Source organism: Zalophus californianus, chromosome 2 (assembly GCF_009762305.2).
Source record: "Zalophus californianus isolate mZalCal1 chromosome 2, mZalCal1.pri.v2, whole genome shotgun sequence".
Classification (NCBI taxonomy): domain Eukaryota; kingdom Metazoa; phylum Chordata; class Mammalia; order Carnivora; family Otariidae; genus Zalophus; species Zalophus californianus.
The window spans coordinates 39,459,216-39,474,874 of record NC_045596.1 but is presented as its reverse complement, the minus strand read 5'-3'; the positions used below and the strand labels follow the sequence as shown (position 1 = coordinate 39,474,874).

Genomic DNA, 15,659 nt, shown 5'->3' with positions numbered 1-15,659 from the left:
ACCTCCTTTAGGTGTAGGGTTAGGTTGTGTATTTGAGACCTTTCTTGTTTCTTGAGAAAGGCTTGTATTGCTATATACTTTCCTCTCAGGACTGCCTTTGCTGTATCCCAAAGATTTTGAACAGTTGTGTTTTCATTTTCATTTGTTTCCATGAATTTTTTAAATTCTTCTTTAATTTCCTGGTTGACTCATTCATTCTTTAGTAGGATGCTCTTTAGCCTCCATGTATTTGAGTTCTTTCTGACTTTCCTCTTGTGACTGAGTTCTAGTTTCAAAGCATTGTGGTCTGAAAATAGGCAGGGAATGATCCCAATCTTTTGGTACCGGTTGAGACCTGATTTGTGGCCTAGAATGTGATCTATTCTGGAGAATGTTCCATGGGCACTAGAGAAGAATGTGTATTCTGTTGCTTTGGGTTGGAATGTTCTGAATATATCTGTGAAGTCCATTTGGTCCAGTGTGTCATTTAAAGTCTTTATTTCCTTGTTGATCTTTTGCTTAGATGGATCTGTCCATCTCAGTGAGGGGGGGTGTTAAAGTCACCCACCATTATTGTATTGTTGTCAATGTGTTTCTTTGCTTTTGTTATTAATTGGCTTATATAATTGGGTGCTCCCATGTTAGGGGCGTAGATATTTACAATTGTTAGATCTTCTTGTTGGATAGACCCTTTAAGTATGATATAGTGTCCTTCCTCATCTCTTACTATAGTCTTTGGTTTAAAATCTAATTTGTCTGATATAAGGATTGCCACTCCAGCTTCCTTTTGGTGTCCATTAGCATGGTAAATGGTTTTCCACTCCCTCACTTTCAATCTGGGGGTGTCTTTGGGTCTAAAATGAGTCTCTTGCAGATAGCATATCGATGGGTCTTGTTTTTTTATCCAGTCTGATAGCCTGTGTCTTTTGATTGGGGCATTTAGCCCATTTACATTCAGGGTAACTATTGAAATATATGAATTTAGTGCCATTGTATTTCCTGTAAGGTGACTGTTACTGTATATTGTCTGTGTTCCTTTCTGGTCTATGTTACTTTTAGGCTCTCTCTTTGCTTAGAGGACCCCTTTCAAGATTTCTTGTAGGGCTGGTTTCGTGTTTGCACATTCCTTTAGTTTTTGTTTGTCCTGGAAGCTTTTTATCTCTCCTTCTATTTTCAGTGACAGCCTAGCTGGATACAGTATTCTTGGCTGCATATTTTTCTCATTTAGTGCTCTGAATATATCATGCCAGTCCTTTCTGGCCTGCCAGGTCTCTGTGGATAGGTCTGTTGCCAATCTAATGTTTCTCCCATCGTAGGTTACAGATCTCTTGTCCTGAGCTGCTTTCAGGATTTTCTCTTTGTCTCTGAGACTCATAAGTTTTACTTATGTCAGGCTGTTGACCTATTTTTATTGATTTTGAGAGGGGTTCTCTGTGCCTCCTGGATTTTGATGCCTATTTCCTTCCCCAAATTAGGAAAGTTCTCTGCTATAATTTGCTCCAATATACCTTCTGCCCCTCTCTCTCTTTCTTCTTCTTCTGGGATCCCAATTATTCTAATGTTGTTTCATCTTATGGTATCGCTTATCTCTCTAATCCTGCCCTCGTCATCCAGTAGTTGTTTATCTCTCTTTTTCTCAGCTTGCTGTTTTTCCATCATTTGGTCTTCTATATCACTAATTCTCTCTTCTGCCTCATTTATCCTAGCAGTTAGAGCCTCCATTTTTGATTGCCCCTCATTAATAGCCTTTTTGATTTTGACTTGGTTAGATTTTAGTTCTTTTATTTCTCCAGAAAGCGTTTCTCTAATATCTTCCACGCTTTATTCAAGCCCAGCTAGTATCTTTATAATTGTCATTCTGAACTCTAGTTCTGACATCTTACTAATGTCCATATTGATTAGGTCCCTGGCAGTCGGTACTGCCTCTTGTTCTTTTTTTCTTTGAGGTGATTTTTTCCATCTTGTCATTTTGTCCAGAGGAGAATAGATGAATGAGAGAACAAAATGCTAACAGGGTAACAATGACCCCAGAAAAATTTACACTAAACAAATCAGAAGAGACCTGAAACCGGGGAAAAAGAAAGGGAAAGAAAGAAGGAAAAAAAAGAAGAAGAAAAAGAAAAAGATAAAAAAAAACAACAACAAAATATGATCAAATATGATCAGGCTGGTGCATAGATCAGTGCCACACACTAGATTTTTGGTGTATTTTGGTCTGTTTGAAGAAAGTGCCTCCCAAAATTTTAAAGAAAGAAAAACTTATATAGGTACAAAAATAAAGGTAAATATGATGAAGGGATGGAATATGACTGTAAAGACTAAAATTATAAAAGATTTTATAGAAGGAATTGATAAGATAAGAAGTTGGTTGCAAAAAGAAAGAAGAGAATTTAAAAAAAAAAAAAGGGAGAGAATGTGATCAGGCAGGAGACTAGGACAAAGCCATACCCTAGAGATTTAGGGTATATTTTGGTCTGTTAGAAGAAACTGTATTCCAAAATTTTAAAGAGAGAACAACATATATATATATATATATATATATATATATATATACATACAAAAATAAGGTTAACTACTATGAAGAGATAGAATATGACTCTAAAAATGAAAAATAAAAAAGATTTTTTTAAAAAAGGGATTGATAAGATGTTGGTTGAAAAAGGGACAAAGAAAAATTAAAAAAATTAAAAAAAAAAGAAAACTTGGTCTTGGCCGGCTGTTCTTGCTGCTCTTCTGGGGGAGGGGCCTGTTTCCGTGGTTCCCAAAAGTCTTTGCCGGAGGCGGAATTGCCCCGCCCTTGCCGGTCCGGGCTAAGTCATCTGCTTGGGTTTGCTCTCGGGAGCTTTTGTTCCCCGCAAGCTTTCCGTACAGCTTTGGAGGACGAGAGTGAAAATGGCAGCCTCCCAATCTCTGCCCCGGAGGAGCCGAGAACTCGGGCCCCGCTCCTCAGTGCGCCCCCAGAGAAAAGCAGTCAATCACTCCTGTCTCCCCAGTCTCCGGCCGCACTCCGTGCTCACCCGGCCTGTGATCGAACGTTTCTATCTCTGGCACCCGACCCCGTGTGGAGTCTCCAAACCCAGCAGATCCCAGCGGTGCGCTCCCACACTGCTCCTCCCCGGGGAGAAAGGGGAGTCTCTCCGGATCTGCCGCTTGTTGGGTCCCTGCTGGAGGAGCAGTGGCCCAACTGTGACACGGATCACAGTTTATGGCAACCCTGAGCTGAGAACCTGTGCCTCGGCTCCGTCTCTGCAGCCGGCTTCCCTGCTCCGATACCTGGGAGCTCTGCCGCACTCAGGCAGCCCCGGTCTTTCTGTGACCCCGAGGGTCCTGAGACCACACTGTCCCGCGAGGGTTCCACCCCCCGCTTAGCCACTGGAGCGACGTCCCTCAGCGGAGCCGACTTCTAAAAGTTCCGAGTTTGTGCTCCACTGCTCTAGCACTTGCCAGAAGCGGCCAACGGAGGCCCCCTCCCCCGCCATCTATCTTCCCGAATATCACCTTGGATTCACTTCTCCGCACATCTTACCTTCCAGAAAGTGGTCGCTTTTCTGTTCAGAGAGTTGTTGCTATTCTTTTCTTCGATCTCCTGTTGAGTTCGTAGGTGTTCAGAATGGTTTGATCCCTATGTAGCTGAATTCCTGAGACCAGACGAAATCCGGGTCTCCTACTCCTCTGCCATCTTGCTCCGCCCCCTCCCCCCCATGGATTTAAAGTCCAACATGTACCTCTTAGAATTATAGATGATGTTAGTGGAAACAGTATCAAGATTTTATAGCATGCCTTCTCCTCAAGGAATTTCCCTTTGTCACCTTAAGGGCTAAGTCAAAAGGCTGTTTGTATAAAGATGATTGTTATAAGAATGTGAAGTTTATGATCGAAAAATCTCCACAGAAACTTGTTATGAGCTCACCCAGGGTATTCTCCAAAAAACTCAGAGGTGAAATGGAATGTCATCTCATCTGGCCCAAATCACCTCAAAAATAAAGACAAACTTGAACTTTTACCTAAACCTGATGCCTTTGAACTGACCACAAATCAGGAGACTACATAACTGCCCTGGACAAGGAACAGGGCATGGGTGTGGCATGGAGGACTGGGGCTGAAGCTCATACCTCATGATCCTGTGTCTACGTGGCTACATATATAACTTTGGGCAATTGTTGTCTTTACCACGTGGCAAATCATCATCATTTCCCCTAAGGAAGTTGTGATAGAATGCCTGCCTGTCTGCTTTATGGGGGGCTCTTTGAAAATCCCAAATAAGATGTGTTTGAAGTACTTGGCTAGTTGAACAGTTTCACACAGAGAAAGTGGAAATTCTGAATACAAGTTAAGGAGACATCAAACAAAAAGTATACAAAAATCATTCTGAGTTTACAAAAATAATATTAATTAACGAAACTATGAGCTTCTAAAGAAAGAATAAGTATAAAGAAACAATTTACAATGTCCTAAAACTAAGGGGAGCCACACCTCCCACTGAGGAACCACACAAAAGAAGTCAGTTTCTGTGGAATCAGCCAAGGCGGGGATATCAATAATCAGAACAATGCAAACAATGCTATGTTTTAAATTTGATCCAGATTTGGTATAATCATATGCAAGAAATGGCTTTACTGAAGTAAAATATATGGGGTCTTACAGATGAAACCTAAATGTTAGGAGCTATGTAATGTTGAACTTAGCTACATTTGTCAAGGATTCACCAGAGCCATAAGGTGGGGAATGCAATAATTCTTCTGAAGCATTGCAGCTGCTGAAATGCAGACATATGGAATTTCTGCACTCTCTAATATAACACAGAAACAATCTCAACAATAGAATAAACACTTACGCCTTGCAAATTTTCTCTCAACCCTAGAGAGAGGATATTGTATAGACTGGCCAGTAAAATCTTAGTGTTTTGGATTCTCATTTTATATCTGGTTTCCTGTGTCCCTTTTAGAAGTCTGTATTTGTAGGTATAGGAATGCAGTCCTGTGCTGAATCTTCTAAGGCTCTTTGAAATATAAATGTGTTTCATATTTTGGCAGTTGAAGTCCACAGATGTCCTTTGTATTGATACTGAAATGGTGGCATGTAATGGAAAACCAGACCATTGTTGGTGATCTTATGATGATTACGCATGAAGTGCCATCATAAGAAACTTAACTAAATCAACTAGTACTTACTGTTCAGCAAATCAAAATTCTGATTTCCTTGATAGCATTGGAAAATAATTCATTAATTGTATTTTTTCTTTGCTTTTTGGCAATATACGGTGCTTCGTTGAGCTTAAGTTGACTTTTCCCCATCATCTATTAACTAAGAATCTCCTGAGTGTCCGTCACTCTCCTAGGGCCCAGGAACATGGGAAATGTGAGAGACATGGGTTTCCCTGCCTGGAGCATTCAGTCTGTACTTTTCCGCATTTCTAATTCTGAGTTAAAATATTCTGTATTTCTTGGTTCCCTTTGGTCGACAGGGTTCATCTCATCAAGGAATACACTGTTTAGGGAGCAGTGACAGTGAGCAGGCGTCTGACCACATACGTGATCACACTAGCTTTTGTGGAGGGACGGAGACAAAAGACACAGAAATCTTCAAGGGTTGTATTTATTTACTGTTATTCTGAATTGAGAACTCATGAAAAAATTAAGTTTTTTTTCAGATTAAAAAAGTAAAACATCATGAAAGCCAGTAGCATGCCCTCACCCTGCACTTTCCCACTGCCTTGCTGAAGCCAGCAGGTGCACACAGTTCACATAGGGGATGCTCCTTAATCACCGGGCTCTGGTGGTGAGGGGGGCATTCCTGGGTACCACAGGACTGTAACTATTGGAGAGACAGTTCTTGGCAGGCTAGATATATGCACCCCTATGTTTATTGCAGCATTATTTACAATAGCCAAGACATGGAAGCAACCGAAGTATCTATCCACAGATGAAATGGATACAAAAGATGTGCTATATATACATACAATTGAATATTATTCAGCCTAAAAAAGAATGAAGTCTTACTATTTGCAACAAGATGGATGGATCTAGAGAGTATAATACTAAGTGAAATGAGTCAGAGAAAGACAAATACCATATGATTTCATTCATATGTGGAGCTAAGAAACAAAACAAATGAACAAAGAAAAAAAAGAGAAACAAAAAAACCCTCAAATATGAGAAATAAACTGGTGGTTGTTAAAAGGGAGGTGGGTGGGGGGATGGGTGAAATAGATGAAGGAGATTAAGAGTACACTTATTGTGATGAACCCTGTGTAATGTATAGAATTGTTGGATCACTATATTGTACCTGAAAGTAATATATGTTAAATACTTGTAATATATTTCACTACAGGGCAGGGTGTCCCTAGGCTTGGTTCAAGCACACAATTGATTCTTTTTACCATAACTTTTTCTGTGCAACACTGAGTAGCGTTTTAGAAGGAGAGGATTGTGGGTTTTTTTTTTTTTTTTTATGTTTCTTCAACTAATAGCACTTCGTTTTTAAATACTTTGCAGTTATTAAGAAAAATACTCACGTTTGGTATCCCCCCCCCCCACATAAGTTGTGCCATTGATAAGGTCCCCCTCTTCCGCTCTGAGCATGGAAACCTCTCACGCAGCAAGCCCACTGGGGAGTTTTCTTTCGCTTTTCTCAGGCCAACGCTCCTTGTATCCTTCCCAGGTAATTTCACAATTAATGTCCTACAGGGCCCAAGAAAACTCGGTGAGGGGATTTGGAAACAAATCTTGAATAGCAAGGAGGGTGTTCCTGCTGTTCTTTTGTCTCCTGACTTTTGAAGGAAAAAGGCTTATTCTGACATGGTGTCCCTGCTCTTCTTTTCCAGCGCTCTGCGGAGGGGGCGAGAGCTTTCTGTGCGCCAGCGGGCTCTGCGTGCCCGGGAAGCTGCAGTGCAATGGGCACAACGACTGTGACGACTGGAGCGACGAGGCGCATTGCAGTAGGCGCGGGGTGGCGGGGGGCGCGGGGGCGGTGTCCGGGGCCAGGGCCTGGAAACCAAAACCATTCCGCTGTCAGACCCTGACAACCGCCGGGCGTTGGCGTAGACGACTGTTAGTTTGCCTTTCTGACGGGAGCAATCGGGGGGCAGCCAGTGTGTTTGCGCACCTTTTCAAAGGCGCGATTCCGTTAGGAGCTCGAGAGCCGGAGGTCGCAGTGGAAACGAGTTTTGCATCAAGTGGCTTAAAATTGGAGGGAGGTTTTTTGTTTATTTTGTTTGGGTGAGGCTTTTGTTTTTGTTTTGAAAGCTTAATGAGTCGAAAGGTCAGCTTTTTTAAAAAGGACATTTTCTTTCTTTCTTTTTTTTTAAAGGACATTTTCAATAGGCAAGTGTTTCACCCGCCTGATCCTTAACATTCCTGACACAGCAGATGCAAAGCCTCTTGTTTGTTTATGCTTTCTCTAAACCTGGCGATAGTCCATGGTGCTAACTACTTTAAATCCATGGATTGAGAGATTCAGCCATAAACATCGTCAATTGATTTACTATGGATTTGAATAGTTGTTTTGATTGAATTGGTGGGTGGTTTGTCTAATGCTGTCCTAATCTGCTTGGGCTACCATGTAAAATACCACAGACCGCATGGTTTAAACAGGAGAAATTTATTCTCGTATGGTTCTGGAGGCCGGAGAGTCTAAGGTCAAGGTCAACGAGGTTCAGTTTCTGGTGAGAGTTCTTTTCTTGGCTTCTAGGAGGCTTCCATCTTCCTCTGTGCTCACTTGACCCCGTTGGAGGCGGGGCGGGGGCGGGAGAGGGTCTCCTCCTCTTCTTATAAGGGTACTATTAGATTAGGGCCCCACCTTTATGGCCTCATGTAACCTGTAGCACCTCCTTACAGGTCCTGTCTCCACATACAGTTATTTGGGGGTTAAGACCTTCACCTACGCATTTTGGAAGGACATAAACATTCTGTCCATAACATATATATATGATATATATATGATATATATATGATATATATTCAGCTTTCAAGTTGTTTTACACTTATGCAACAGATGAGAAGGAAAAATTAGCCTCAATAATGCATTGCAGGATTTGCCTCCAAAGCAGAGCCACATGCAATTGTGTTCTAATTGCTTTCTAATGGTTATATATGATGAGCAAAAAATTACCATGGGAAAAGCTGTGTTTTACTCCCTGTAGGAATTGCCAAGGCTGTATGAGAGCTCATAATTGTTGACCTTAATTGAAAGGTTCTTATGGTCTGTTTGCCAGGTGAAACACGTCTTCCGTGTGAAGGCCTAGCATGCTTATCTATCATAAGTTTTGAAAGGCATTATATTATGGTAATATTTCAGGTCAGTGTTTCGCAAACTGATGTTTCATAGTGCCTGAACCCTGAAAATTGCTTGAGAAAAAAGTAAGTTTGAGAAATGCTATCAAATCTACTTTTTAGAGAGTTGCAATACATATTCACATATTAAAAGTTCTGAGAAATGCTGCAGTTTTATAAAAGACTTACCCATTTTGCTTAACTTGGCGTTTCCTCAAAATTATTTGTCCATATATACTTCCACCTTTGTTTATTTATTGTTCATTAATTATTTTTTTTCATTTTTGTGTAATATGTAGCATCCTGTGGAATTTCAGATATGCCACCATAGTTTGGAAATGTTTTCACTAAGACATTTGTTTTTATAATTTGGAATTCTCTCTTCAGAAAACCCTGTAGCATATGATTTTACATGAAAAACATTTTCATTGGATGTATACTTACGTTGGGGAGAATTGCTGTGGACTTAGGAGGGAATATTTTTATAGAGCACCCACAGTAGGGAATTTAAAATGGTTCAATAGAATTATATCCAATTTATGGGAAATGTGGTGGAATCTTTTCCTTATCTCCCAATATGGCCCATGAGAGATTATTAAAGTTCTGTATGTGCCTCTGCCCCAGTGGTTGGGCCAATACTGGCTCATCATTACGTTCCTTCATTGCACCCAGCGCATCGAGCATTGCACTTTAAACAGTAAGAGATTGCTGCTGCTTGGGTTGAATTGAATTGGAAGGAGTAAATTTTCCTAGTCAGTGACTGAACAAACAAGGTATTACTACTATTCTGTAAGGTCTATAGCATGTCCTAGGAGCTGAAGAGTTCATTAAGGAAGATAATGGGCTTTCCTCATGAGCATACTTTAACACCCATGTGGTTTGGTCTGTTGAGGAAATAAAATACATCCCTTCAGAAAATTTGTCTGTGAAAATGCTTAGTTACACCTTGAAAGCTTCGCGTGCAATTCTTTCCAAACTTACAAGGGCATTTGACTCTGAGTTTTAACATTCAGTGCCTGTGGTATTGTAGTCATTTATTGAGGGTGCCACGCTCCCACTGTCACCACCCTGTGGTGAAGGAATAGTGTAAGTCTGAAATAGGGCATGGATGCAAATCAGAGCGTGAATGCAGCCTACATACGCCTGGGGGGAGAAGCAAGTATTGCTGGGCATTCCTAATGAGGAGCGGAAGGATATGCCAGCTCCCAGGGTGCTGGCATGTATGGGAGGAGGACTGCCTTCAAAGAAAGGAAGAGAAGGAATTATTATTTGTGGGTCTCCTAATCAACTATGCTAGAAGCATCTATTTACATGATTTGATTTAATTTTTAGCAAAGGACGTATTACCCTTTTTATACAGCTGCAGAGCTGAGGTTGAGAGTCATGAATGAATTTGCCAGTGGTTCAGAGTGCAAGAGCTGAACCTGATCCTCTCTTATTTGTTTGTTTGTTTCTATTGAAGTATAATTGACACACAATGTTATATTATTAGTTTTAGGTGTGCAACACAGTGATTCGACAGCTCTGTACGTTACTCAGGGCTTACCACAAGTGTAGTCACCATCTGTCCCCATACAATATTGTCGACTATATTCCCTATGCTTCTCTGTCTGACTTATTTCACTTAGCACAGTACTCTCAAGGTCCACCCATGTTGTCGCAAATGGCAAGATCTCGTTCTGTTTGTTTGTTTTGTTTTCTGGATTCCACATAAAAATGAAATCATTTCGTATTTGTCCTTCTCTGTCTGACTTATTTCATTTAGCACAACACTCTCAAGGTCCACCCATGTTGTCGCAAATGGCAAGATCTCACTCTTGTTCATATAAGTTCAGACTTGGTGAACAATTACCTTCTGATCATTTCTTTTTTTTTTTTTTAAAGATTTATTTATTTTTTTGAGAGAGTGAGAATGAGAGAGAGAGAGAGTACATGAGAGCAGGGAGGGTCAAAAGGAGAAGCAGACTCTCTGCTGAGCGGGGAGCCCGATGCGGGACTCGATCCCAGGACTCCAGGATCATGACCTGAGCCGAAGGCAGTTGCTTAACCAACTGAGCCACCCAGGCGCCCACCTTCTGATCATTTCTATGAGAGGAAAATATTTATTTTGGATGCTCTATGACACTTTGGCAGAGAATTGTCTATTACACCGGTAAGCCAAGTATCAGGAAGCCCCACCTGCAGGGATCCTAAATCAGTTGTTCTAGAGTTGGAGCCCAGCTTCCTTTGCAAAACTGCCCAGGTAATTCTAACGTGCAGCCAGATTTGAGGCCAGTGGACTAGAGGGTGTCTGGTGTGTCTTTTGTTACTCACATTCTATAATCTTTTGATTCTATAACCAGCTCTAGAATGGTGTCTGGTACCTAGCTGGTGCTTAGCACATGAATAATCGCTGTCACAAAACGGCTTCAAGGAAAATGGTTATCACAAAGAAAAGAGCTGCCACAAAGTCCACACATTTCTAAGCCACATAAAATCACTGTCAAATACTTTTGGAAATCATTTGCTCGAATTTGGGGTATAATTGGTTGACTTATATTTTAGTATAATTATGCTACATATTATACTAATTATACTACGTACTAATTATGCTGTGTTAACTACTTATTCTAAGTACAATTAATTATACTAATTGCCACAAAGTGTAGTGATTACTCCTGTAATCTCTTGAGTCAGGCTGCCTGGGTTCCTATCTCTTCTTTACCATTTCCTGCTTCTGTGAACCTGGGCAAGTCTCTCCATCTCTCTGGGCCTCAGGGTCCTCATCAGTAAAATAAGACAATAACAGTAGCTGTCTCTAGAACTATTGTGCAGAATAACGAACGTTTGCCTATGTAGCACATAGACCATTGTCTGTCTGACATGCAATAATGCTGAAAGAGTGCCAGGATTTATGGTTGCTGTTGTGGTTATTGCAGTCTTATTCAACACATCTCCCCTCTCTTCCACACCCCCCCACCTCACCTCCATCCACCCCTCCCCAGTGCCTCTTACCTCCAAGGTGTAAAGGATGACCACTGGAAGTCATGGGGACAGCTGATAAAGGTCAGGGGATATTTTGCACAGGAAACAAACACTAAAATAGCCACAATAGCTTTATTTATTTATTTAATAGACTTTTATTTATTTATTTTAGGGGGGGAAGGAGCAGAGGGAGAGGGAGGGAGGGAGAAGCAGACTCCCCGCTGAGTGTGGAGCCAGATGAGGGGTTGGATCTCATGACGCTGAGATCATGACCTGAGCTGAAACCAAGAGTCAGATGCATAACCAACTGAGCCACCCAGGCGCCCCAAATATCTGCAACAGTTTTAAAACCAGCACCACATGAAGCTATTTTAGAAAGGAGGCAACCCAAACAGCACAAAATAAAAACTGGTATTCCAGGTGATGTTTCTGAATCACTAAAAATGACCACATTTACTATATTCTTTTTACTAAGGCAGGGATGCAAGTAAATACCAGAAATATTGCCATCAAAATAATAAAAAGGAGAATATAACATTCTACACTAAAGGAAGAAGCTTCAGATGTCTGGAAAATTCACTTCTGTTTAGTAGCAATCTGTTACAGGAATCAATAAAACTATTGAATATTCTTGAATTTCTGCTATGTGAAGCATGTTCTAGATACCCAGGAAATATAAAGACTATTAAGACATGGTTTCTTTCTTCATGAATCTTTGAGCCTAATCAGAGAAATTACATATAAACATGGAGATCATTGAATATGGTACTTTAGAGCAAAAATAATAGAGGAGATGTCACAAAGAAAAATGTTGGTATAAACAAAAAGATAGGAGCGGTAGGTCCTTTGAGTATAGATGAGGGCAGGATTACGAGGAGTTATATTTGTGTGGAGAAAGCTGATGGAAAGATGGGATTAAAACTAGGCCGTGGACACAGGTGATGTTTAGAAAATCTAATTCAGTGGTTCGGAAGTGAGGGCAGTTTTGCCCCCCAGGAGACATTTTGTAATGTATGGAGACATACTTAATTGTCACAGTGTGGAGTTTGGACGAGGTGTTACTGGCATTTAGTGGGTAGAGACGAGAGATGCTGTTCAACATCCTACAGTGCACCCAACAGTCCTCACAATAAAGAATTACCCACTCCAAGTTGTCAGGAGTACTGCTGTGGAGAAGAAGTCTTCCTTCAGGGCTAGAAGTCAACAGTCAAAAGCACCCAGGGAATCAAGAAGCCCGGGTAGCTGTAGTGAGCTAGGCAACTGTGGGCAAACCATGGAACCTCTCTGGTCATCTCAAAATGAGGGCGCCTCTGGGTGGAAATTGAGCCTCCATACTTGAATCTTGAGTTGAGGCAACACAATTATGTTTATAGACTCAATAGAGACCAAGCTAAATGAATGAAGCTCTTGATAAAAGGTTTTCTGTTCTTTAGTTGTCTCCTTTAATTTAATGATAATCTTGAGGGGGGAAAATGTCAATAGTGTAAGATGCCAAACTGAAATGAACATCAACATGCAAGAACTCCAGAAGTAACATTTTGCATCAGGTACTCATTAAGAAGAAAAATCTGTATCTAGAAAAACATCTACCTTAGGTTATGTAAAATTATGCTTATACTGAGCAAGAAAGTCATAGCAAAAAGCTTTTGAAAATTTTGATTTGTTGTCCCTAAATTGTGCTGACAACATCTCTTTTCAATTCAAATAAACATTTATTCCAATAAAAGGAGGCACTGTGATCTTTGCTATTTGCTATTCATTTCTGCCGTGCAGTGCCTCCAGTTAAGGTTTTGTGTGTTTATCACACAGACCTTAGAGAGGTAACAAGTTGTTTTCCCAATGCGGCCAGTTTTGTATCTAAATTCTGAAAATGGCTTCTAACCAAGTAAGCCATAATAATAGAAAGTTGAATCTGCACCTGTGTGAATAATAAGGAAATTTTAAAAATGCTTGAGTCATCTCCACTTATGAAATAAATGTTTATTTTTATGAAATAATTTACTAAATGACAGCATTCATTTAAAAAAATATCTACAACAAGGTGTTTTAATATGAATTATCAAGGTTTTCAGAATGGACCTCACAGAGGGGTTGCATGAATCTTTAGAAATTTTTGGTGTGTTCCAAAGTTAATCAGATTCTAAAAGGAGTATTTGATTCCCCAGTCTTACCATGAAAAAAAAAATGTAAGTGCACTGCCTAAAAAAAAAAAAAAAAATTAACTCATATGGTTTAAAATATGTCACCCCTCCACCCTACCCCCTCCTTTGGGGAACGCAAATAGTTTTGCACTGATGATCAGGTTGAGGCCCCGGTTATTGCTGATGCTAGCATACTGATTCAAAAGTTCCCACAAGAGTAGTTTAGATGAAAAAAAAAAACAAAACAAAAATCAAAAAGACCTTTTGAAACTTCCCAAGGAAATGTGTATATTTTGATGCACAAATTCCTCAACTCTGCTCGGTGGGCAGGAGAACCAATGTTGTAAACTTTCTTGACTCAGGGAGCACTGAGTGCAGCAGTTGCCTGGCAGCAGTGGGGTGCAGGGTGGAGAGTTAGCGCCCTCTGCTGAATGGGAGGAAATAGTACTGTGGAGGTGAAAACTGGACCTCTCCTTAGTTCTTTATTTTCCCTTGTGATGGTCATCCTTGTTATTAAAATTATTCAGCCTGGGAGAAATAAAAAATTAAAGGTACTTATAAAGTTCGGCATGTGTATAAGTGTGAGCATATGTGTAGCACACGTATGTGTGTGTTGTTCACATACACACCCTTTTTTATGTAGGCACTGAACAGATGGTCCCTAAGGCTTGTTACACTTTTAAAGTGATGTGATTCTAAAAGTATTTAAGTAGCTTCTTAGAAGAATGCTTCAGGAAATAGAAATTTATAATTTATGTAAGTAATAAATAAATAATTTGATGTATGTGGCTAACAGTTTAACTGATCAATGCCCAAGAATTTTGATAAGGAATTATTATAGGGTTTGGGACGTTTATAGTGAAGAGGTACCCATCACCAGTCGTGTGAGAAGCAGACTTATGCTTGAGGAGAAACAACAGCTAGAATTTAGGAGACTGGACTACTGATCATTAAACTTAATTTACTTTATTTATTTATTTTTATTTTTATTTATTTTTTTAAGTTTTATTTATTTTGAGAGAGTGAGAATGAGAGAGAGAGAGAGAGAGAGTACATAAGAGGGGGGAGGGTTAGAGGGAGAAGCAGACTCCTCGCTGAGCAGGGAGCCCGATGTGGGACTCGATCCCGGGACTCCAGGATCATGACCTGAGCCGAAGGCAGTCGCTTAACCAACTGAGCCACCCAGGCGCCCTATTTATTTATTTTTAAAGATTTTGTTTATTCATTTGAGACACAGAGATACAGAGAGAGAGAGAGAGCATGAGCAGGGAGAGAGGCAGAGGGAGAAGCAGGCTCCCCACTGAGCCAGGAGCCCGATGTGGGGCTCGATCCCAGGACCCCGGGATCATGACCTGAGCCGAAGGCAGACGCTTAACCATCTGAGCCACCCAGGAGCCCCAAACTTAATTTACTTTAAATAAGAGAAAAGATAATACATTTAAGAAATCTCATTTCTATTAAATGCAGGCTTCTTTACACATATTAACAAAACTTTTTTAAAGCTTTATTGAGTATAATTTCCATATACTATATGTTATCCCATTGATTTTTAGTAAATTTATAGATTTGTAAGACCATTACTACAATCTATTTCTAGAACTTCTTCATCTCCCCTCAAATTTCCCTCCCACCTGTTTGTAGTCAGTCCCCACTCCCAACCCTCCAGCCACAGATAACCACTGCTCTGATTTCTGTCTCTGTAAGTATTCTTTTTCCAGGAACTTCATAAATGGATCATACAATGTGTAGTCTTTGGTTTCTTTTATTTAGCATAATGGTTTTGAGGTTGATCTATGCTGTCACACATATCAAAATGTCATATTTTTAATGGCTGGATAATATTTCATCATTTCAGTATTTTATATTTTGATTATTCATGCACCAGCTGGTGAACGTTTGGACTGTTTCTAGTCTTTGGCTATTATAAATAATGCTACTATGAACATTTATGTACAAGTCTTTGTTTGGATGTATGTTTCATTTCTCTTGGGTAGATTTCTAAGGATGGAATTCATAAACTGTATAAGGTTATAGTTAACTTTATGAAAAGCCGCTGTACTGCTTTCTAAGGTGGCATTATTATTTTACATCCCCACCAACTATATATGAGAGCTTCCGTTTCTCAGAATCCTTGCCAATACTTGGTATGTTCTGTTTTTTAAAAATTATTATTATAGCCATCTTAGGGGATATGTAATAGTACCTCATTGTGGTTTTAATTTGCATTTCCTTAATGACTATATTGAGCACCTTTTTATGTGCTTATTAGCTATTTGTATGTCTTCTGTGAAGATTTTCTATTCAA

General features: G+C 40.1%; 1 protein-coding gene across 5 annotated transcripts in view; it reads left to right on the top strand.

Annotated features, from left to right (window-relative positions):
• CORIN (corin, serine peptidase) overlaps positions 1 to 15,659 on the top strand; it is a 237,543-nt gene that overhangs the window by 144,898 nt on the left and 76,986 nt on the right. For all 5 annotated transcript variants that reach the window (XM_027598351.2, XM_027598352.2, XM_027598354.2 and 2 more), the window contains one exon: positions 6,803 to 6,916. In XM_027598351.2, the coding sequence (XP_027454152.2) occupies positions 6,803 to 6,916 (114 nt within the window). The remainder of the gene's footprint in view (positions 1 to 6,802; positions 6,917 to 15,659) is intronic.